Source organism: Scleropages formosus, chromosome 23, assembly GCF_900964775.1.
Source record: "Scleropages formosus chromosome 23, fSclFor1.1, whole genome shotgun sequence".
In the NCBI taxonomy this organism is placed as follows: Eukaryota; Metazoa; Chordata; class Actinopteri; order Osteoglossiformes; family Osteoglossidae; genus Scleropages; species Scleropages formosus.
The window spans coordinates 18,920,476-18,942,514 of NC_041828.1; the positions used below are offsets into that span (position 1 = coordinate 18,920,476).

At 40.3% G+C, this 22,039-nt stretch overlaps 1 protein-coding gene across 4 annotated transcripts; it reads left to right on the top strand.

The window, feature by feature from the left end:
- Positions 1 to 488: 488 nt before the first annotated feature.
- Positions 489 to 18,741, top strand: LOC108931757 (voltage-dependent calcium channel gamma-4 subunit-like). Of its 4 annotated transcripts, none has more exons than XM_018747756.2 (6): positions 489 to 1,256; positions 4,068 to 4,322; positions 12,031 to 12,261; positions 15,917 to 16,000; positions 16,968 to 17,108; positions 17,539 to 18,741. In XM_018747756.2, exons 3-6 carry the CDS (start codon positions 12,036 to 12,038, stop codon positions 18,387 to 18,389), a joined length of 1,302 nt encoding a protein of 433 aa, XP_018603272.1. In that variant the 5' UTR covers positions 489 to 1,256; positions 4,068 to 4,322; positions 12,031 to 12,035; the 3' UTR covers positions 18,390 to 18,741. The 4 variants fall into 4 exon arrangements, with proteins under 4 accessions (XP_018603272.1, XP_018603271.1, XP_018603273.1 ...); XM_018747755.2 differs by having other exon boundaries at positions 491 to 1,256; positions 12,034 to 12,261; positions 17,539 to 18,679; XM_018747757.2 differs by lacking the exon at positions 489 to 1,256 and adding an exon at positions 3,691 to 3,728 and having other exon boundaries at positions 12,034 to 12,261; positions 17,539 to 18,679.
- Positions 18,742 to 22,039: the final 3,298 nt, after the last annotated feature.

The window sequence follows — 22,039 nt, forward strand, 5'->3', positions numbered from 1 at the left end:
CTGATACCCACCTTGAATTTTGAGCAGGAACTTGCTGTGGCTCTCCACGTGACAGCTTACCTTCTCATTTGCGCACAGCGCCTATTGCACAGCTCTCACGTGCCGCAACATTCTTTTCAGCGGCCTTATGTCTTCATGCATATTCATCACGCAGTTTTTCAGTCATGTTCAAAGGAAGATCTTTTTTTCGCTTTGGTTTAAAATAAACCAATTCCCCCCCAACTGTTTGCTTGTCAGCTTTGTTCAATTTCCGTGACTTATTATCGTTGGTATTCTGCAAACTAAAAAAAAAAAAAAAAAAAAAAAAAAAAAGGTCATATGATTACGAAGATGATTGCGCACAGTAGCGCCAGCAATCACTGCAACTACGCGGACTATTCTCCTTCAAAACTGATCTACGTAACTGTATCCGCATCAGTTCAGATATGAATATTTGTGTTCATGCAATATATGCGTGAATGTGCAATCTTTGTTGTTAAAATCTTTTTTAGATGTACACGATTCTAAGGGCATAAAAAAATCAGCTATTTGGTTTCCAGTACCTCTGCAGAGCTTGGGCAGCATAGTGTTAAATTTCATATGTAGAAAATCCAAAAATCCATTGATTGAAGAAAAAAGCGGGAGACAGTGCCGAGACAAAATATTTTTTACATATTGAATTACATCCTCATTCTTCCATACAGTATCAGCATCAGACAACTAGCTCACCCGGGGACGCACAACAATAAACAATCAGCAATACAGAAAAATGTGAACACTGTGACTGAGCGCAACACACGTGAAAAATGCGGACGATTTATGTTAAGCGAAGGCGGCTCGCGCCCACCTACGACGACAGCTATAAGATAAGGTTAATATTTGTGGCAGGGGCCGAAGGAGGGGGTCTCGCATGTCCTGATCATATGCGGGATGCGACGATGTGCCGACACGGGGTTGGCGCGCGCTGGGGACTCGCGCACCGAGCGCGAGGGAAGCCACATTTTTCCGCAGCGCGCGCACACAAATGGGCAATTAGCGAGACGAATGGTTTCGCTTCATAAAATATCCGACTTAATGCAACGATCGCTGCTCGTGAATTATTTATGTCGCGCTGCCCGTTAGATTCCCGGTGTTCCGCACCCCTCCGATCTCCGCTCCGGGTTTCGCGGTCCCCGTTCCCACCCCCCCCCCCCCCTCCGCCGCCCCGCGTCGTTTTCTCTCTTTTTTCCCTCCGTCCGTCGACCAAGTGCACTAACGGCAAAGACTATCCTTCCGAGGTAAGAAACATATAACAAACACCCGTTTGCTTGCCAGTCTCTGCTTTATTACCATTATTTAGCACATGATCATGATGATACAGTATTATGGCTATTTTATTTTTCACCGCATATTATATATTCTCTGTGGCTCTCCGGATATTTGTACCCCCGATGTGATTCCGCTATGGGCGCTTTTTTACATGAAAGAAAACACACATAATGGCATGGTTTTCATGTATAAACAAATTTCAGTGCTCATTTTTTCGCAGTGACACAGAAGCCATAGAATCTATGATAGATATATTTGCACGTGTGTGTCCAGCAGTAAACATGATGATGATGAGAGGCAGCATATGCAAATCCGAATGCGTGAAATGAATGTGTATCGTTTTTTATTATTAGAAATTATATTATTCCTTTTAGCGGTGGTTCACACAATGCGGGCTTTATGCCGCCCCAAAAGTGGGATGTGTTTTAAAGTAAAATGCTGCTCTAAGCATGGTGTGGAAATATGGTATTGTACCCTGAAGGCGTCCATGTTCGGCAGTGTACCGTTCCGCATGCGGCGGCGCCGGCACGCTGTCCGTGTGTTTGTCCGCGCGCGTGTGTTTGTACGCGTGAAGCTGTGTGTGTCACTGTTTACCATGCATGTTCACCATGCCACATCTGTGTTTATGAACGAGTAAGGTGTCCGGGCACAAGGCGTTGCGTAAACTGAGTGTAACTGTAAAGTGAGCGGCTCAGGTGCCAAAGAAGAGTAACCCCCCAGAAACGCTGCTTTCATCTGTCAAAATATGAATCACTGCCGTTCTCTGCCAGGTTTATTAACACCCGGGCCTCTCTCAAACGGCATAATTGTACAGTCATGTTTATTATAATCTTTTCACTAATATAAGTGTAGGAAAGCTCTGTGGATGCCACCTGAAGCGGTGAGGGGACCACCACTCTCTGCCCCCCATGAACTGCCACCTGGGCCTGGACCACAACTTCTGTCTCCATTGACTCTAGTTCTGTGCTGCTTGGTGGACTGGACTTTTAGCTACAGAAATTTCCACACAGGTCCACCGTAATGACAAGAGGATGCCCAGGAGGGGTGGGCAGCCACTGGCTCTTAGACCCCTAGAGGTTTATTTTTCTCCCTTTCATTGTGCCTGGGTGTTTTTGTTTTCCTTTCCTCAGCTGTCAGTCTCCTTGACCAACTCAGCCATACATAATTACGGCTTTTATAAATATAATCACAGTTTCTCTGAATATCCTGCTTCATCTGCTGCTTAAATTCTTGGTTTCTCTCTGCCGACAAGAGCACTTTAAAAAAATAAACTGAAATTAATATTTACTACTTCATTTAAGCCCTCCAATTATAGCCTTGTTAGTAGCTGTGTAGTGACCCTCAGACATGAGCTGTGGGACTACATTAGGGCATCGGGAGGTCTCGTGACAAAATATTTGTGATGTCACATTTGGGAGATTTCATTTTTCCCTTTATTTTGTAAGAGCATGTTGGGACGTGTTTGTAACGTGTGCATAACTTGGAAATGGGTTTGCTTTTAATCTCCTGCGAGATTGCTCGAAAGTGTAGCATTTTTGTGCAGTTTGTACAAGAAATCCAGTGCAAAAAGCTGCAGAATTTCCCAAAGGAGACTGGAAGCTGAAATCTTCATTTCCTACATGCATGTTTTCTGTTAAAAATTAAAAATAATTGTCGTCTATACAATATATGATAGGAAACACGGTGGGTTAAGCCGGTGCCTCACAGCTCCAAAGCCAAGCTAAGTCCAGCAGAAGGTGTGTGGAGTTTGCGTGTTTTTTCCCATGTTTTTGCACTCTGAGACATGCACGGAGCAAGGCACTGGCAGACAACTTACGTTCCTCCCTTGCCTTGGAAATCATGCAAGCGGTGCTTTGAGTCGGACTTGATGTCAGTGTCCCTTCAATCCATTCATTCTGTGTATTCTAAACATATGCGTTTACACGCTGACCATTTGCCACTGCCAAGAACACAAATAACCTTTAAAGATTTAAATAAAGGCACAAAATGCCACCGCTTCTAAATATTGCTGCTGAGATGGTCAGAGAGCTTGTGTCTTTTGCAGAATTTTTGTTCAAGACATTTTTGAACATTTAGCTGACACTTTTGGCCATTCTGAATTACAGTTATTTGGCTTTTTATACACCTGGGTAATTTTTACTATTTTAATTCAAGGTAAGGGGGGCGTGGTGGCACGGTGGTGCAGCAGGATTGAGCTGTGCTTGCTCTCTGGTGGGTCTGGGATTTGAGTCCTGCTTGGGGTGCCTTGCGATGGACTGGACCCCTGTCCTGGGTGTGTCCCCTCCCCCCTCCAGGCTTGTGCCTTGTGTTGCTGGGTTAGGCTCTGGCTCGCCACAACCCCCCTTGGGACAAGCAGTTTCTGTGTGTGTGTGTGTGTGTGTGTGTGTGTGTGGGTGTGTGTGTGTGTAAGTAATTCAGGGTATGTACCTTGGTCAAGAGAGGTGGGATTCAAACCCAGGTCTTCTAACCACTACACTACCTGCTGTCCTGAAATACCAGATTTTAAATGCACAATTTTTTCTCACTGTCATTAATTTATGCCACATTTTCTCCTTTCTGCACCACTTCCATTCTGATGGACTTTTGAATTTGCTATTGCCATAGCAACGCAATATCACACACTTTGTTCTTTCATTTTGCAGCGCCTGTGTCTCTATATATGTTTTCTGACCTTAGTAATTAACTATTATTTATGGACTGCTTTAGGTACTAATTCATGCTGTGTAAAGTACAACACTCTTCTGTTTTAAACCTAAATAACGTTTTAAATTCTCTTCCAGGAACACAACTATGAGTCTTGTCTTGAAATGTCAAGTTAACTGAAGAAAGTGGAAAAAAATAGATACTAAAACAAGAAATAAAGGGAAGCAAACTAATTCATAGCCATCCAGCCTAAACCTGGGAGAAACAGACAAGGAGAGAAAGAGGGAAGACAGTCGATGGATGCAGTTTGGACAGAGGAGACGGCGCATTTTTCACTGACCAGGAAAAGAAAGCAGCAAAAATTGAGGGAAAGGGGAAAAACGCGCCGCCAGGTAAAAACTGTGATGGACATATAATTTTATGCTGTTTGGATCATATCACTGTCTGGAAATTTAATATGAATAACATAGTTGTAGTGTTTACCTCTTACTAACAATTAAAGCAAGCTAGAAATGCTGTGCAGTAATTTGATGGTAAGGAATAAAGTGAAAAACCCTTATTGTTAAAATGCTTAGTTCACATTAGGTGAACAGTGTAAAATTTTACATCGATTGGTAATTTCTTTAAATGGAAAAAGGAGGTAAGTTTGTCCTCTTTTCGACAAACAAAATAATCAGCGTAGAGATATCACAGCATGAGCCTTTTTCGCACTATGACAACTGACCTAAAAATACAGCAGTTTCTGCGGTGTCAAGGTATACGTGCCGTAATCTTAAAAGCGGCTGACATGAAAAGGCTTGACAGTCACTTTTTTGCTCTCAGGCGTCTAAGACAAAAAAGCCCACAGGTATGATCATTTTCCAAGTTCACTCACGACGTCCATTTTCCATGGGTAGGAACACCGATGTTGCTTATTGCTGGCCATTTGTGTAATATTTGTAGTTTACATGTTCTCCCTGATATTGGATTATTTTTTTTGCACTGTTATTAAAACAATCTGGACTTGTGCATTTGGGAGTAAATAGTCACCTCTTTGGTGTTAAAGTAATATTACTATGCAGTAGTAGTACGACTTATTGTTCATGCAGACTTTTTAAATTTTGAAACACATATTGTGCACAGCTACACTTCCAGCAAAATATGATCCATTTCCACTTGTGGAACCTGTATTTGTGAAGGAATTTAAATTGCTGAATGACATAAAAGTTGAGGATGAGAATTTATAATCTTAATATACTTTAAAATGACACCCCAAGTATTTTTTCATTTGTAAAAGAAATGGGACTGAGCAAAACAGCACACTTTTACTATAAATAATTTGCTAAAACATTAAGGCATAAGTTGGAAAGAAGAGCTAATATCTGTAATATAAAAAAATTCTGACAGTATTTTAGTTCATTTTTTGAATTCCAATTGATATAATACACAACAGTTCACATAACAGATAGACAATACTATGACAATACATTAATGTACCTTCGCTTTAGCTGTGGATTGATGAAGGAGCACTCAGCACTACTGCAGCACATTTACTATATATATTTTTTTCTTCTTAGCATAGTTAATAAACAAACCACTAATGTTATGTGGGAACCATCACTGAGCCTTTCGTTATGTATCTGCAAGACCAGAATGGGGAATACGCACGCCGGGTAACAGTGCAGGTCTAACAGTTTTTATTACTTTGAATCCGAGTGCTGGGATTTAAAAATTCAATTTCATGCTGCACAAGTCATGTCACAATGGCTTCATCTCCTTCAGGATGTCTCGCCTTTCCACCAGGCTCACAGTCTTTCCATTTTGCCAACAAAGCCTGAGCTTTAACTGTCTCTGAGTACTTCCCGAAGATCTCTTTAATGAGCATTTGGGTGGGTGGCGGCAGTGGGTTGTGTGTTCGGACATGGGTTCAAATGCGGTTTTCTCTGTGCATCATTTGCATTGTTCTCCCATGCTTGCGCGGGTCTCCTTCGGGTGCTCAGGTTTCTTCTCATTGTTTAAACACATAGATTTTAGAACTGGTGAATGTAAAAATTGCCAACAGTGTGTGTGTATATGTGTGTGTGTGTGTGTGTGTGTGTGTGTGTGTGTGAGACATTGCTGTACTGCATAAATGGATAGATCATTGTTGGTATTTTAATGTACTGTATCTACCCTTGTAAACTGCTTTGCACAAAGGCTCGGCTAAATTCAAGTTAATAATATTCAATTAATGATTCAGAAATTACACAGTAACAGCTTTTAAAACAAATGTTTGCTGCGTTATTATTAAAAAACAAATCCTTTCTTTATGCTTTCACCTCCTTCATTATTTAATGTGTATTTTAACTGTCACTTCACTCAGATATAAAATGATGTGACAGTATGCTAAATAATTGAAACAGTCTCTTATCAGCCTTAATATACAGTAGGACCAGAGAATACCAATGAATTCAGCTTAAACATAGAAACAGAGCACACAAGATTATAATGTTGACATGTAAATCCAATTTAAAGATAAAAATGTCAGGCTGCTGCTAATAAAAAGCCGTTTTTGTCGCATTGAAAATGCAGATAGTGAAACCACATCTTCTTCAGTGAATAGGGTGAGACACATATTTGATGTGAAAAATTGGTTTGTTTCCAGGTCAGTGAACCCCACTGAGGTGCAGAACTGTGTGGAAGTGCTTAAGAGATGTATTTTTTTTTTTAAGTAATAATATTTAATGTTGCCAGACAAATGTATTTATGCCTCGGAGCCGGCCTTAAATCACAGGGTCCAATTTGGACCGTTTTGGTGGGGCCTCCTGGACATGATTATTCCAAATTAGCTATCGGGAATATGTGCTAGGACGTTGTATAAAAACAGAACGATATCTATATTTATATTAAAAAAAAGCAAAAAACAACAGAATTTCCTTGTCCCAAAGCTGGAGGTGGTGACCTACGCTTGGGGCCCCATTGTGTCAAATATGTTCAACTGGCCTCAGGCTGGCATTGTTATTTACTCGCGCACACACACACACACGCACACACACACACGCTAAGGGCCGTTTAGAGTCACCAGTTCACCTGAAACACTTCTTTGGACTCGGGGGAGGGACCCATATGAACATCGGAAAAACATGCAAATACTGTGCAAACTGACCTGGGTTCAGGCTTATGTTTGAACCCACAGCAGAGGGGCTGTGAGCCATCAGCACTACCCATGGCACTACTGTGATGCTCATAATACAATATAATGAAATGTTTGAGGGGGGCACGGTGGTGCAGTGGGTTGGACCGGGTCCTGCTCTCTATTGGGTCTGGGGTTCGAGTCCCGCTTGGGGTGCTTTGCAGCAGACTGGCGTCCCGTCCTGGGTGTGTCCCCTCCCCCTCCGGCCTTACGCCCTGTGTTGCCGGGTTAGGCTACGGCTCCCTGCGACCTTGCATGGGACAAGCAGTTCAGAAAATGTGTGTGTGTGAAATGTTTGAACATCTCTATGGTTTTTTAAGTGCTTATTTAACAAAGATTGTCCATCTGCCCATCTCTCGTGCTTGTTTCTACTCCAAGCTGTCAGTTGACAGTAAAGCGCATTCAAACAGAATAAAAGGGAGAGATGCCCACAGTGTGTGTGGGTGTGTGTGTGTGTGTCTGTGTGTGTGTTTGTCAGTGTTGGGGATCAATGGCGAGAAGGTGAACGTTGCACATGTTTATGGAATGAGTCGGTCAACAGTCGGCACTGAAAAGCTTCTGGAAAAATATATTTTTAGAAATCAGTTTTATTGAAGTCTGAACTTAATAAAAATGTTAAAATGTGTTGTGAAGTATTTTATTACAGCTGTAGTCAAGATTTTTATAGAACCTTACCTGAAAATGAATCAAGGGAAATCTATTTATAATGCTTCATTTAATGGGTAGATAATAAATATTGCTGACAATGGCCAGAAGCAGATGAACTTTGCACATGCTCATGCGATGAATTCGTCAGCAGTCAGGACTGTGAAGTATATGGCATATTTTTTTTTTTAGCAGTTTGAGTGGGTTTTGAATTTTAATGTAGCTGATAAGTTAAGAAGTTAATGGAGTAAGTCAATAAAATGATAAAGTGTTACACTGTGATATGCTCCCATGCTGACCCAGGTGTACCCTACTTCATGCGCAGTGCTTTCCAGATAAGTTCTGGACCGTTACAGCTCATTATTCAGCCAGCTGTTATTGACAATTTATTGATAGATGGAGGTGTTCGAGAGTTTTTTGTTTTATTTATTACAACTATATCTTAGCCTTTTTATATAATTTGTGAATAAATGGAGGGAAGTTGGGGGTGCGGTGGCGCAGTGGGTTGGACCACAGTCCTGCTCTCCGGTGGGTCTGGGATTCAAGTCCCGCTTGGGGTGCCTTGCGACGGACTGGTGTCCTGTCCTGGGTGTGTCCCCTCCCCCTCCGGTCTTACGCCCTGTGTTACCGGGTAGGCTCCAGTTCCCCGCCACCCCGTATGGGACAAGCGGTTCTGAAAATGTGTGTGTGTGTGAGTGTGTGTGTGTGTGTGTGTGTGTGTGTAGGGAAGTCTACACGCTGGTACCTCGTCTAAGGAATTTTCCAGTTAAGAATTTTCAATGATTATATAAATTTTCCACTACCTTTTTTATTGCATTTTTATTTCTACATGGTTTTCTAGTAAAAATGACTTGCATTTCTGCTTGTCACCCTTAGTTGGCAGCAAAACGTACTCAGAATAGAAACTGTGCTCTTTGTGGTGGTGATGGTTGCGGGGGCTGCTTCATGGAGCTCAACAGGACTGCATTAATTCCATGTGCCTCCAACGGAGTTTACAGTTTTTACAGCTCTTGTCTGCTGTTCTAAAATTTGGTGATCAAAAACAAGCGCAGAAATGCCTTACATGTTTATGGGATGAGTCATTAATTTTCATTTTCAATATTCATTGAGCAGGGGTTGGTGGAGAGAATGTCATTTTACTTTTAGTCATTTTAACATTTTTCATCATTTTAATTGAGCTCAAATTTAATAAAAAACTATACTGTACCATAGTTGCTATAAAGACTTATAAAGAATTTTAGTTTTCTATAGCTGTGTCCAAAATATTTACAGAAGTTTAACCATAAATAAATCGCGGTATCTCTACTTTATTAAGCTATTATTGATTCTGTAGATGATCAAGTTAAATATCGGGCATGTTTATGTGATGAATCAATCAGCTGCATTGAATTTGAAGTGATAGAGATTAAACATTATTTTGTCATTTAAAATATTTTTAATGTAGTTTTGAAGTTAAGCATATGCAATAAGAAAAATGTGTGAATGTGTGAGCAGGGTGTCACGCTGGCATGTCTATTCTGTCTTAGATTCAGTTTTTTTTTATTTATTATAGCTTTGTCTTAGTTTGTTAGATAACATAACCCATTAGAAAGTGAATGGACATATCAGCTATTCAGCTTTTATTGATTTTGGCATGGTAAGCAACTTTCAGTAATGAATGGAATTACATACGGGCTTCCGAATTGTCCGAATTGTGTTTGTGGTCTGAACTGTGCTTGCAAGTTGAAGTGCAACAGTTATGCGATGTGGCACAGTGAGTAGTGCTGCTGTCTCCGAGTGCCTGGGTGGAATGAGAGGACATGGGTTCAACCCCTGCTTGCTCTCTGTGCAGTTTGCATGTTCTGTCTGGGTGCTCTGGTTTCCTCCCACAGTCCAAACACATTCTGTTCAGGTTCACAAAGAGTGCATGAGTGACCCAGTGTAAGTAGTGTATCTAGCAGTATAAGTCACCTTGATGAATAAGGTGTGTGGGCTGATAACACTACATAGAGTTCATTGGAAGTTGCTTTGGAGAAAAGCATCTTCTAGATTAATACAGTGTAAAAAATATTTGCTTTGTGCGCGATGTGACTTATAAAGCTTCCTCCTTTCTATTATGTGTCCGCTTCTTTCCGCAGACAGGTAGGTGTAATTGATTAAGTGCTACTCCCTATACTCTTGGAGTGCAATGCTTCAAGAATTCTTTGTAGACAATGCAGTTTTTTAAAGGTCAGATCCACTTCCATGAGCAAAAAGTACATTTGCTTTTAATTTGCATTAATTAGATTTGCAGTAATTGCAATTTAAAAATTACATTATCAGCATGATAGCAGCACTGTTTTGGCTCTGTCTTTATGTTTATAGAAACGTGCAAACCATTGTAAGGTTCTTTGTTACTTTGCCACAAAGAGATAACACCACCACATGCTAGCAAGTCTGTTCCTAAATCATTTATATAATAAATCAGTTTTGTCACTATAGCACAGTCACTAAAAGCTCAGTAAAACAGCTGTCCCTGAACTTATTTGACTGTTAGGTTCTGTGAAAACCTCAGATAAAGCTATAATAAACAAAAATACTTTTGTATAGTTTTCATCGTTGTTATTTATTTATTATTATTACTTGTTTTTATTTCGGGGGTGCGGTGGCGCAGTGGGTTGGACCACAGTCCTGCTCTCCGGTGGGTCTGGGGTTCGAGTCCCGCTTGGGGTGCCTTGCGATGGACTGGCGTCCTGTCCTGGGTGTGTCCCCTCCCCCTCCGGCCTTACGCCCTGTGTTTCCGGGTAGGCTCCGGTTCCCCGTGACCCCGTATGGGACAAGCGGTTCTGAAGATGTGTGTGTGTGTGTGTGTGTGTGTGTGTTTTTATTTCATTACTCATTAATCTTAAAAAAAATATTAAAACCTGTTTTAAATTGGTGATGGAAAAATTTATCTTTGTAATCATGTATTTGAATTTCATTTGCCGGCTGATTTATCCCATGAACATGTCCAATATTCATCATCCTCTGGCTACTGTAATTTTTTTATATTTACAATTGATACAAACTTAATAACACAGAGAGCCTGCTGTTATACCCTTGAGCAAATTACATCGATTACTCACATTCACAGCTCGCACAAATTTCACTGCAGTAGTGAAGTCACCCCATTAGGTGAATTTCTGTTGTGTTAGGATTCCTGTTATTTCTTACGGGAAAATAATTGGTCCCCAGACCAAAAAATTAATGCAAAAATTAAAGTTATTGCCTTTCATGATATTATGATATTGTCTTTGAGGCATTTGGTGGCGTGCTGGTTAGAGCTCCTGCTTTTGGTTCAAATCCCACCTCCAATTGCAGTACCCTTCAGCAAGATACTCACCCTACATTTCTCCAGTAAAATGACATCTGCGTAAAAGGGTAAATAACTGTAAGTAACTTAACATTTGAAGTCGCTTTGGAGAAAAGCATCAAGTAAGTGAAAAAATGTGAGTGATTTCCAAGGCCCTGAATTGTGCACCGTTGGTCCATGTGCTTCACTTTCACACACTCCGTTAGAAAGAGATGTTATGCCCTTCCCTAGTGTTCTTGTCATGGGCGAGACCAGGAGACGGGGAATAGGTGGATCCAACTGCGGGAACTTTTATTTAGAACACCAAAGGGAGCAAATCAGAACAGTAGTGGTGGATGGGCGAAGGTCAATCGAGGAGCGAACATTGTTCTGGGGACAAGACTGGAGTCACGGTCGACGGAGCAAAGCCGAGGTCAGGGGACAGAGACGTGGAAAGCCAGGCACAAGAGACGACGAGGGGCGAGGAAGTACGACGAGGTAGGTGAGCGTTCTGTCTCTTCGCAGGAGCAGCGGTCGTTCCAAAGAGGTTCCACAACCAGGTGTGCAGGCTCAGCTTCTTTTATACCCTGGTGCTCTAATTCAGGGCAGGTGCGATCGTTCGGGTCGAGGGCGTTGGCGTCATGCCTCAGTGTGGGAAACAAACATGACGCGCGGATTTGAGCTGTGGGCGAAGGCCATGGTGTGAATTCTAGCCCTCTGTGCTCCATATGCAAATACTGCATAAATCCCCTGTAGGTGTGTATTTCTTGTGGTAAATATATGTATGTATGACTCACTCTGTTCATTAAATGCCTTTAATTCATGTAGCAGTGAATGGTTCTTGATTGCCACCTTTGCTGTCACTTTCCCTCCATTTATGCAAATTTTACATCTCCGTTCACCCTCCCAGCCATCATGTTGCGCTCCCCCACACAGCAGCACACAAATTGGTGTCTTCGTCCTGTTCTCCGAGCCCCTTCCGATTCTGCTCTTCTTTGTTTTGCCCCCTTTCGAGAAGCCATGGTGTGGTGTGAGAAGGGGATCCAGATCCTTCTCACCACCGTGGGGGCGTTCGCAGCCTTTGGATTGATGACGGTGGCGATTGGCACAGACTACTGGCTCTACGCTCGGGCCTTCATCTGTAACAGCACTGCCAACTCCTCCCAGGATGACCCCCAGAACAAGGACAAGAAGGATCCCGGGGCCCTCACACACTCTGGCCTCTGGAGGATATGCTGCCTGGAAGGTCAGGAGTCACTTTGAATCCATCATCATTTCCTCTCTTATCTGAGTAAATCTGCCATTAAATAATATTGGCTATTAAATATTTTTAGCAAAAAGGCCTGGACTTGTTACACAGAGTACTCAGTAGTTGCTCATGCTTTAGTTATTTTTTCCTTGCTGATAGGCTGTGTTTTAAATTTTGCTCCCGTTCCTCACGTAATGGGGTTATTTCGTTCGTCCTGTTAGGTAAATTGCCATTTTGACAGCTGAATTGCCTTGGAATTATTTAGGAAAAATAATAATTGGTTCCTGGATGAAAAATATGTCACATAAAATTAATGAAAACACCAAAATGCAGGACATTTTTTTCATGACAGTACCACCTATGTATTTTGTAATATTTATATAAGACCAATTTATTTTATAATAGCTGGGAAGGAAAGTGTCATTTCAGGCTTGTCTTCACATGTTGTGTTTTCAGTCTTTCATTTATTATGAATGCCTGCTAGGCCAGTATAGGGATACGCAGAGCCTCTTCCAGACATATAGGGTGAGAGGCAACATTTACCATGAGAGAGAAGTTTTGATGACCCACGAATGCTAATAATGTAAAGAAATAATGTTCGCAAGATCACTTCCTCTGTCTTTCACTTGATGATCTTGATTAGATTGCAAGATTAAGGCTTTATGTAAAAAAGTGTAAAGACATTCATGTTGTAAGACTGTCATATTGTCATCTGTGTGACAATGAACCTCACCCTATGGGGCAGGAATAGGCCTGGACCCCACAGAGGGTGCGGTTACACAAGTTTATAGGTGCTTTGCTGCTGTACAGGATCATCTTTGGCTTCAGGGATCTGCGGTGCGTGCACATAAGGACAGGCTGGGGAATCTCAGCACCCTCTCTTTGGGGTTTGGACTGAGCTGTGGGTCTAGTTGTCCAGCGCGTCCTACTGAGGAGATGTTCCGTAGACTGTTTCCATGAGTTGTGTGCTCGGGACATCCCAGTGGTGAATGCTGCAGTATGATTTAAATAACTGAGTTAATAGTGACATATTTATAGTTAATTATTATAAGGATGCGTTGGACCTAGGTTCGAATCCCACTGCTGCAGTGATACCTTTGAGGAAGGTACTTACCTGAATTGCTCCAGGTAAAATTAACCACATGTATAAAGGGGTAAGTATCTTGACATCAGAAGTCGCTTTGGATTAAAGCCTCAGGAATATACAGCAGGGTTCAAAAGTTTGGAATCACCCTGAAATTTCCATGTTTCTGAAAGAATTGATAGTTTTTTAATCAAGGTACCATTAAACTGATTTTAAAAATATAAATGTTACACTCGAGGATGATGGCCTAGAGGCAGAGTTTCAAAGACAAAGCCCTTATCTTCCATATCTTCCTCAGTTGGGAACAGAACAAACAAAGCTATTTCAGTTTTGAATTTTCTTTAAAATATCTGCAAGGGAAGCAGCTTATTTTGGCTCTGAAAATTAAGTGTTAGAACATGAGTTCCCCATGGAACTACTGATAGAACAGCCAGTAGCGTAGTGGTTCAAACTCCTCCCTTTATACCCAAAGGTGGCTGGTTTGAACCTCACCTCTGGCTGTAGTACCCTTGAACAAGGTACTTATCCTAAATTAATCCAGCAAAATAACCCAACTGTATAAATGGGTAAATAATTGTAACCTTAACACTGTAAGTTGTGTTGGAGAAAAGTGTCAGATAAACATGTAAATGATAGGAAAATATTTGTAAATATAATTTGTAATCCAAGCAATGATGACAATTTAAAGGGGATGATATTAAAAGACGTGTGTCAGGAAGTGATAAAAACCAAATGGTATAAAGAGTCCAGTAATAACTTATGTGAAGTCATACTTTATGTTACTTTTCAAATGTATAATATCACTTGCAAACTATTTGTGCTGTTTGATACTTTCTACATGTTATGCATGTTAAACAATAAAAAACTAGAAATTTAATGAATGAGCCCTGTTGGAAGAAAGGCAATAGCACACTGATTTGCACATGTCTTTTTTAATGCTCACCTGTTTTTTTAACTAGCATTTCTATGGACATCCCTGGAAACCATTCCATCTGCTCATCCTGCACCGTTTACCCATCCATCCACCAGCGTCCATACTGCTCTCCCCTCAGGACAGGGCTGAGTAGTTTTGTCTCTCTTTGTCTGTGTGTCTCAATTATGTTAACATTTGGGTTTGTTGTGTTTTAAACCTCATTCCCCTTGACTGGTGTGTCATTACTGTTCCCATTACTAATCATTCAATTATTAAAATGAGATTTAATCCAATTTAAATAATTCAGTTAACAGTTCTATACTACCATTATAAGCCTTTTTAACACATATTCAGACAGATATATATCAGCTGTCTTGCCCAAATGTACCTGTTGCCCTAGGCAACAATTGCAGATAACAGCTTTAAATAACAAGCAAATATTACAGATTTATTAAATTAAGTATTCAGGTACTAGGGGTGGGCAACAATTTTTTTTTTCCACTTCCAAAAAGTAGCTAAATACACTTTTTTTGGACCTTGATTGACATGAAATATATACACAATGTCTTTATTTATTTATTTATTTATTTATTTAGCATATGTATTAGTAATACTGAATTCACAATGGTATTTCACCTCATATAAAAAAATCAAATTTTGCTTATATTTTATTTTGCATATGTACTTTGCATTACCGATTGATATTTTATCCATCTTGTAATTCTACGGCATAAATGACAAACCAATAAAAAATGAAAAAATAGTCTTTAAATGACATGCTGGTAGGGTAATTCAAAAATATGTAAAACATAATCATGTGGCTAGCCTCAACCTTGTTGACTACACATTTTTATGAAATTGGCCCACCTGTTAGTTTGGAGAACTTGATTTCTGAATAGATATATTACCACTGTAGAATAACATCTAAGACTCTTTTCTGTTTGTACTCATCTACTTGCCTAATGTGTTTTGCCTTTGAGATGTTAGTGGTTAATTTTGCACATTGCCACAGGTTCCGTGTGTTATTAAATGTTTGATTTTTACACTTTTTATTTGCTTTTGTTTTGTTCATGTGACACCACGGGATTATTGCACAAGTTTAACAGTCAGTTCTGGTGAAAATTAAAGAAAAAAGCATGTACCCTGTCAATCATCCATATCAGTTTATAAAAATGGCGAGTTTGTTAGTAAAAGCATTTTTTTATTAAGTAATATCAAGTAAACAGATATCACATGTGATTCTAGCACCAAGCTGAAGGATGCAGAAGCAGTTTACACAGGCTGCCTTAAAGCTCATTTTCACTCAGTTTGTATGCAGCATATTAAAATGCAATTATTTTGTTTCAAAAAAGAGAAAGTACAGCTGGTCCCCCGACTGTCACGAGAGGTGTGTATTAGGTATATTAATGCATTTTCGACTAACGATATTTTCCACTTATGATGAGTTTCATGGAACGTAACCCCATCGTAAATCGGGGACCGCCTGTATGTATTTAAATTTGGTGTATCAATATTTTAATTTTTATCTAAAAAATCTTCACAGCTGGAAAAATGTAGTCATAGTTGAAGTTTTTTGAGCTGTGTCACTCTTCAGTATCAAGAGACCGGTGTCGCCTGAATTGATTTTAATGCCCTTTTTTTTTGCTTTCTTTCAGGTCTGAAAAGAGGAGTGTGCTCTCAAATCAACCATTTCCCAGAAGACGCCGATTACGACCATGATGGGGCCGAATACCTTCTCCGTAAGAGAAGGGGAGGCAGGGTTTGTCCAAATGGCATGTGGAATTCTTAACACGTACAAGGCAGTCAAACATGTTTAGGCAAATCAAAGAATTTACATTTATTTAGCAGACGCTTTTCTCCAAAGCGACTTCCAACGAACTCTATATAGTGTTATCAACTCACACACCTTATTCACCAAGGTGACTTACACTGCTAGATACACTACTTACAATGGGTCAGTCATCCATACATCAGTGGAACACACACACACTCTCTGTCACTCACACACTATGGGGGAACCTGAACAGCATGTCTTTGGACTGTGGGAGGAAACCAGAGCACCCAAAGGAAACCCACACAGACATGGGGAGAACATGCAGACTCCACACAGACTGAGGGGAGCAAACCCACGTCCTCTCGCACCACCCAGGTGCTGTGAGACAGCAGTGCTACTCACTGTGCCACTCTGCCACCCAATTTATACATCTGACTTGCCATAATTTACTTGTAATTACTCTTACATACCTGGCAAGGACACTGTATTTCATTGTTATGATTGACACTTGATCTGATCTCTGTAAATATGTGGACGACTAAAGCATTTAAGTTTCTTCCAACTGAAAAGTTAACATTTGATGTACATGGCAGTTCAGAGGCATTCTGGGATTTCTGGACACCCCTGGGATTGTACCTGTGACATAGTGTGTCCCTTTGACCTTTAGCCCTTGCTGTATGTATATGAACATATTTGCAATTTCTCAGGATGATGTCTCTGCTTGTATAATGTTATTAATAAATTAATAAAAAGAAAAAGAATACCATCATTATTGGCATACCTATGTCTTTCAGATGACGGTTAGACATTTATTGCTATAATACAGCAGAAGTTTGGAAAGGCGCTCTGCTGACAGATAGAAAAGTGGAGCATTTCAATGTTTAAAAGAAGTAAATGGACTGGGAAGACAATCTATCACTGTGTTCCTGCAGGGGTGGTGCGAGCGTCCAGCATCTTCCCCATCCTCAGTGCCATACTTCTTCTGTTGGGTGGCGTTTGTGTTGCTGCCAGCCGCTTCTACAAGAGCAAGAGGAACATCATTTTGGGGGCCGGCATTCTCTTCGTAGCTGCAGGTATGTAGTGCAGAGGACGCTTGTGACATGCTGTGTTTGTTTGTGTGTGTGTGTGTGTGTGTGTGTGTGTGTGTGTGTGGACACTCTTTCCTCTTTATTATAGTCTCACCCATTCATTTCCTACACTCAGATGTGAGCATACACACACGCCACAGATGTATAACGTGAATAAAAGAGCTAAAAATTCAGTGAAAGTGCTGATCATTAATGTTATGTGTTCAGATACGTGGTGTGGAGGAACTCATGGAGCTTTATGGCAATCAGATGAAAGGAACCATTTTTATGATGCATAAAACTTGTAAATGATCAAATATGACCAAATCACAACGTGAGGGTTAAGCTGACTAAATTTTTCTCCTAAACTCTTCCCTTGTTTGACCCTTTTTCCTCTCCCCACATGCTCTTTCACTCAATGCCTACACCCAACAAGGCCTCAGCAACATTATCGGGGTGATAGTTTACATCTCCGCGGCTCTGAGTGACATCTCGCCGAAGAAGGATGAGGACAAGAAGTGGCACTACTCCTACGGCTGGTCCTTCTACTTTGGGGGCCTGTCCTTCATCTTGGCGGAGATGGTTGGCGTGCTGGCGGTTAACATCTACATCGAGAAGAACAAGGAGCTGCGTTGCCGCTCGCGCACTGACCTCTTCAAGAGCACCACCCACGCCATGCTGCGGCTGCCCAGCTACCGCTTCCGCCACCGCTCCCGATCCAGCTCCCGCTCCACCGACCCTTCCCGCTCCCGTGACCCCTCCCCTGTCGGAGGAGGGAGCAAGAATTTTGGCCTGACTCCGTCGGCACTGCTCTCTCAAGGACCGCCGGGGGCCATGTCAGTCTCGACCCTGCCGAACCCTCACTCCCACTCCCACTCTCCGCTGGGGGGTGACATCTCCATGTATACCCTGTCCAGGGATCCCAAACTGGCTGGTTTAGGGACCCTGGGGGCACCGCCAATGTATGGGACAGTAGATCGGGCCACTTTATATCAGTTACATAATTGTTTCCCAAAAGAGGGCGGTAGCAGTGGGGGAGGGGTGCTTCTAGGGGGCACTTTGCCTTCCCTTTCCAAATCCAACAACCCCTTATCAGTCCAGAATTCTTCCAGCGGCAACGCCCCTCTCAATACCTCAACTTCCACTCCCCCTTCATCTCAGCCCCCTCCCCTGTTGTCCTCCACCATGGAACGAGACAGGGGGATGAGCACCCTGGATCGGCTGGGCAAAGGAGACAGGGAGAGCTCCAACACCAACACCCTGAACAGGAAGACAACGCCAGTGTAGAGGTGCGGAGGAGAAGCAGGAAGCTGGACCGAAGTCAAAGGAAACCGAAGAAGAATAGTGTAGCTGTATTAAAAAGGGCAAAAGATTAATAACAACCAGAATAACAACAACAATTCATCTGAACATTTATGTTAAACACATCAGCAGTAAAAGTAACCCTTGTTTTTTTGTATTGTTTAAATCCGAGTGCTTTACAGTTATTCATTACACGATTGTACCTCTTGAGTATCTCCACATTGTTGTTGTTATTGCAGTTGTTATTAGTGGGATGTTCTGTAATTACAAGGTTCATTTTTAATATGTTTTTAAATGATTTTTATTTAAAACTGAGAATATATTATGACTGTGATTTCTTGCACAGTGACACACAATTTAATGTTATTTAGTGTTAACACTCGTGCATGTATCTAAATGTTAGATCATTTATGTTATTCATAATAATTATCAATGTAATTATTATTTTTAAGTATTTGTTTTACGCAAAAAAAATCAAAAATCTTTTGATTTAAATGTTTTGCTGTTACTGACAGTGGTGAGTATATCTAATTGAAATGAATTTATTCTCTTTAATTACGGCTGGGATCAACATCACTCCCTTCATTGTTACAAAAATCCTTAGCTTGTTATTGGCACAGTTTATATTTGCTGTTATTCTAAACAAAACCTAAGCCTAGCCCCTAAACCCTAACCCTAAACCCTAGTCCTAACCCCTAATCGTAACTCCTAGCCCTGAACACTGAACCCCGGTCCTAACCTTTAAACCTAAACTCTTGCCCTAACCCCTAACTCTAAACCATAGTCCTAACCCCTAAGCTTAAACCCTTACTGTGACCCTAGAACTTAACTTCAGATCGAACCCTCAACATTTTAGATAATGTGACTTGAACTGTGACCAGCCAAACCGCTGGTCTTCAAATCTCCTCATTCATTTCATTGACATAAGATGAACATCTTCTGATAATTTCCATATTATTAGCAAAAAAGTGTGCTTGAATCGTCTGTTGAGATGATGGTGAAGAGGATTTTTGTGGATAAAGATTTTGACTGATCTAGAACATTTCTTTCCACCCTCATGTTTGCACTTTTTGTGCCATTTGGTTTTAATCGATTTGCTACAACTTAGCTGTTAGCCGAACCAGTCAGCGTCCACTATACTAAACTGGAGACATTAATGAAGAAGTCAGCCTTTAAATGAAAGTGTCTGTAATGCACAAATTGTGTTCGCTGAGATGTATGTCGCTTTGGAGAAAAGCATCTGCTAAATGGATAAATGTAAATGTGTGTTTGGAAAGGCAGGTTAGAAGAGTGGTGGTACTTTGCTAATCCTGTGTTCCACTGTGGTTCTCCCGGTTTTCTTCTGTGGTCCATAGAAATGTGACTAAGGATAATAACTGATCCGAAATTATCCATACATAAAGGATAATTTCGGATCAGTTATTATCCTTAGTCACATTTCTGTAACCTTTTACATTGTGTATAGAAAAGGATTTTAATCACATTAGTTAATTCCCTGTTAACATTGTTGTTGCAAGTGTCAGAATAATTCATAGGTAGTTATTCCTTCAGATAATGAATATTGATGTCAAAGGAAAAAAATAAGAAAATATTTATTAAAATTAAGAAATGCATTTGCTAATCTTTTAAAAATACCACCTATTCTTTGAATAACGTGATAAACACAGCTGCAAAATTAGTCTTCCGCTAATGTGGACTCTATTACGTGAGTTGTGTTTTATTAAGGTCGTTAAAAACTGAGACACAACGAAAGCTAGCGGATAGAGAGGTCCACCAGCTCCAGGTTGGAAAGCCAGTGGTCGAGAAATATTCCAGTGAAATATGCTGTAAAATGACACTCACAGGTATATGACACACAGCAGGTGCCAGTCCCATTTACATCTTGCATTCAAATACGCTATTAAACCATCCTATTGAGAGTGAATTATTTTTGTCTCTTTTTCCCAATTCTTTAAAATACTAATTTTTACTGAGTCAAATTCAATACGATTACTAGTGATTAATCATAAAAAAAATCCTGATTTACTCTCTTTACTCTTTGAAAGTCCAAATGTATGTATTTAGCTGCAACAGTAAGATGAACAAAAAGAGATAGTTTTAGGAAGTATAAGATCGATGCAAGAAATAGCTTTCAAAATAAAGTCTCTGAAATGAGACATTAAAACCACTGCAATGAAATTGGTGGTCTTTTATCAAGCGTGTGCAGCTGATACTCATTGCAAGTAGTACAAGTAATTCCTAACAACGAACACAGCCTTATGGTGTACTGTCTCTCCAGGTATATATAATTAATATTGTACTGGAAAGAAAAAACAGATTTCTGGGCAAACTGCCAACAACGAACTGCTGTAAAGCCTGCTTTAGCGGTTGGGTTGTCTCTTCACCAGTCAGCAGAAGAAATAGGAAGTCTGCAAGAAATATTTATTTGGTGTCCTGAAACTATCAACATCCCAGCCTCAATTAAAGTAAATAATTTCAGTTTGTTATTTTCATTTTCAAAAGTTGATATGTTTTGTGGGGTGAAGAAAAGTGTTACTGGAAGAATATTAGACTCAATGTATTTATTCCAATAATGTACCCAAGGACAGTGAAAAACAGCAATGCTTAAGAGGAAAAATTATATAAACTCCTATGTTTATAAAAGGTGAAAGGTGTCAGAGATGTAAGAAAACTATATTAGAATAATATGTACAAAGAAGTAAAAATCTAGGAAGTTTTGACATTTATATAAATAAGATCATTAAATTGAATTTACATGTATATGATGTACTGGAAATCAAAAGAATAATAGAGAAATATGTTAGACGAAAATATGTCTTGGTGTTGATTACACTGTTGTCGTAATGATGGTATCAATACAGAACATTCATGAGCCCCTTCTCTTCGTAGTCATATTCAGTGTATATTAGTGGTGTACACTGATATGTAGTAATTCAGAACATTGTTCTATGTTCCTAAGATTTCATTACATTTTATGTTTAGTTTCAAATTTAGTAGCTTAAACACACAAGAGTCCACGGTCTTACCACAATTTAACCCTGCCTTGTAGCACATCTTCCATTTTTTGGTTTTTGGGTTTACATGTGCATGGACACTGAAGATGGATTGTAAGGATTTTTTTTTACTTGCTATGATATAATGGTTTTTTTAACCAATCTTTTACCTACGGGTGAAACAGTCAATGGTGCCAAAAAATTGTCCCTGTTGAAGAAGTCATAGATGGGAGTGCTATAAGGATTATGTTGTCAAAAACATCAAGATAGAAGTAGAAATACTATTTATACTACAGGGTTTCCGCTTATATCAATGTCTGTCCATCATAATGAATTGCTAGAATTCGCTCTATTTTAACTGATGAAATAGTTGTGATTATTATAATACAATATCATGCGAAGCAGCTCTTGCCAATTTTAAAACCAGTATGCCATTTAATGCATATTTTATTGTCATGATTTCTTGCTGTTATATGTCAAACCACAAAAGCTCTAATTACTAAATTGTTGCTGGACTTCAAATTTTCAGAACGCATTTACAGGTAGCCGTGGAGTTACACTGGTTTAAAATGTGTTTCGGTAACGCAGTCAAGCATTTGATTTCCGCTCTCTACATTTTCCGAATACTGGAGGATGCCAAAC

What these genes read in the sequence shown, in the direction of transcription:
- LOC108931757 (XM_018747754.2), top strand. Translation starts at nt 11,850, where the DNA reads ATGGTTCTTGATTGCCACCTTTGCTGTCACTTTCCCTCCATTTATGCA. An exon ending in GAGGATATGCTGCCTGGAAG is followed by an intron (nt 12,262 to 15,916) that starts GTCAGGAGTCAC and finishes GCTTTCTTTCAG; the next exon opens with GTCTGAAAAGAGGAGTGTGC. An exon ending in TGGGGCCGAATACCTTCTCC is followed by an intron (nt 16,001 to 16,967) that starts GTAAGAGAAGGG and finishes GTGTTCCTGCAG; the next exon opens with GGGTGGTGCGAGCGTCCAGC.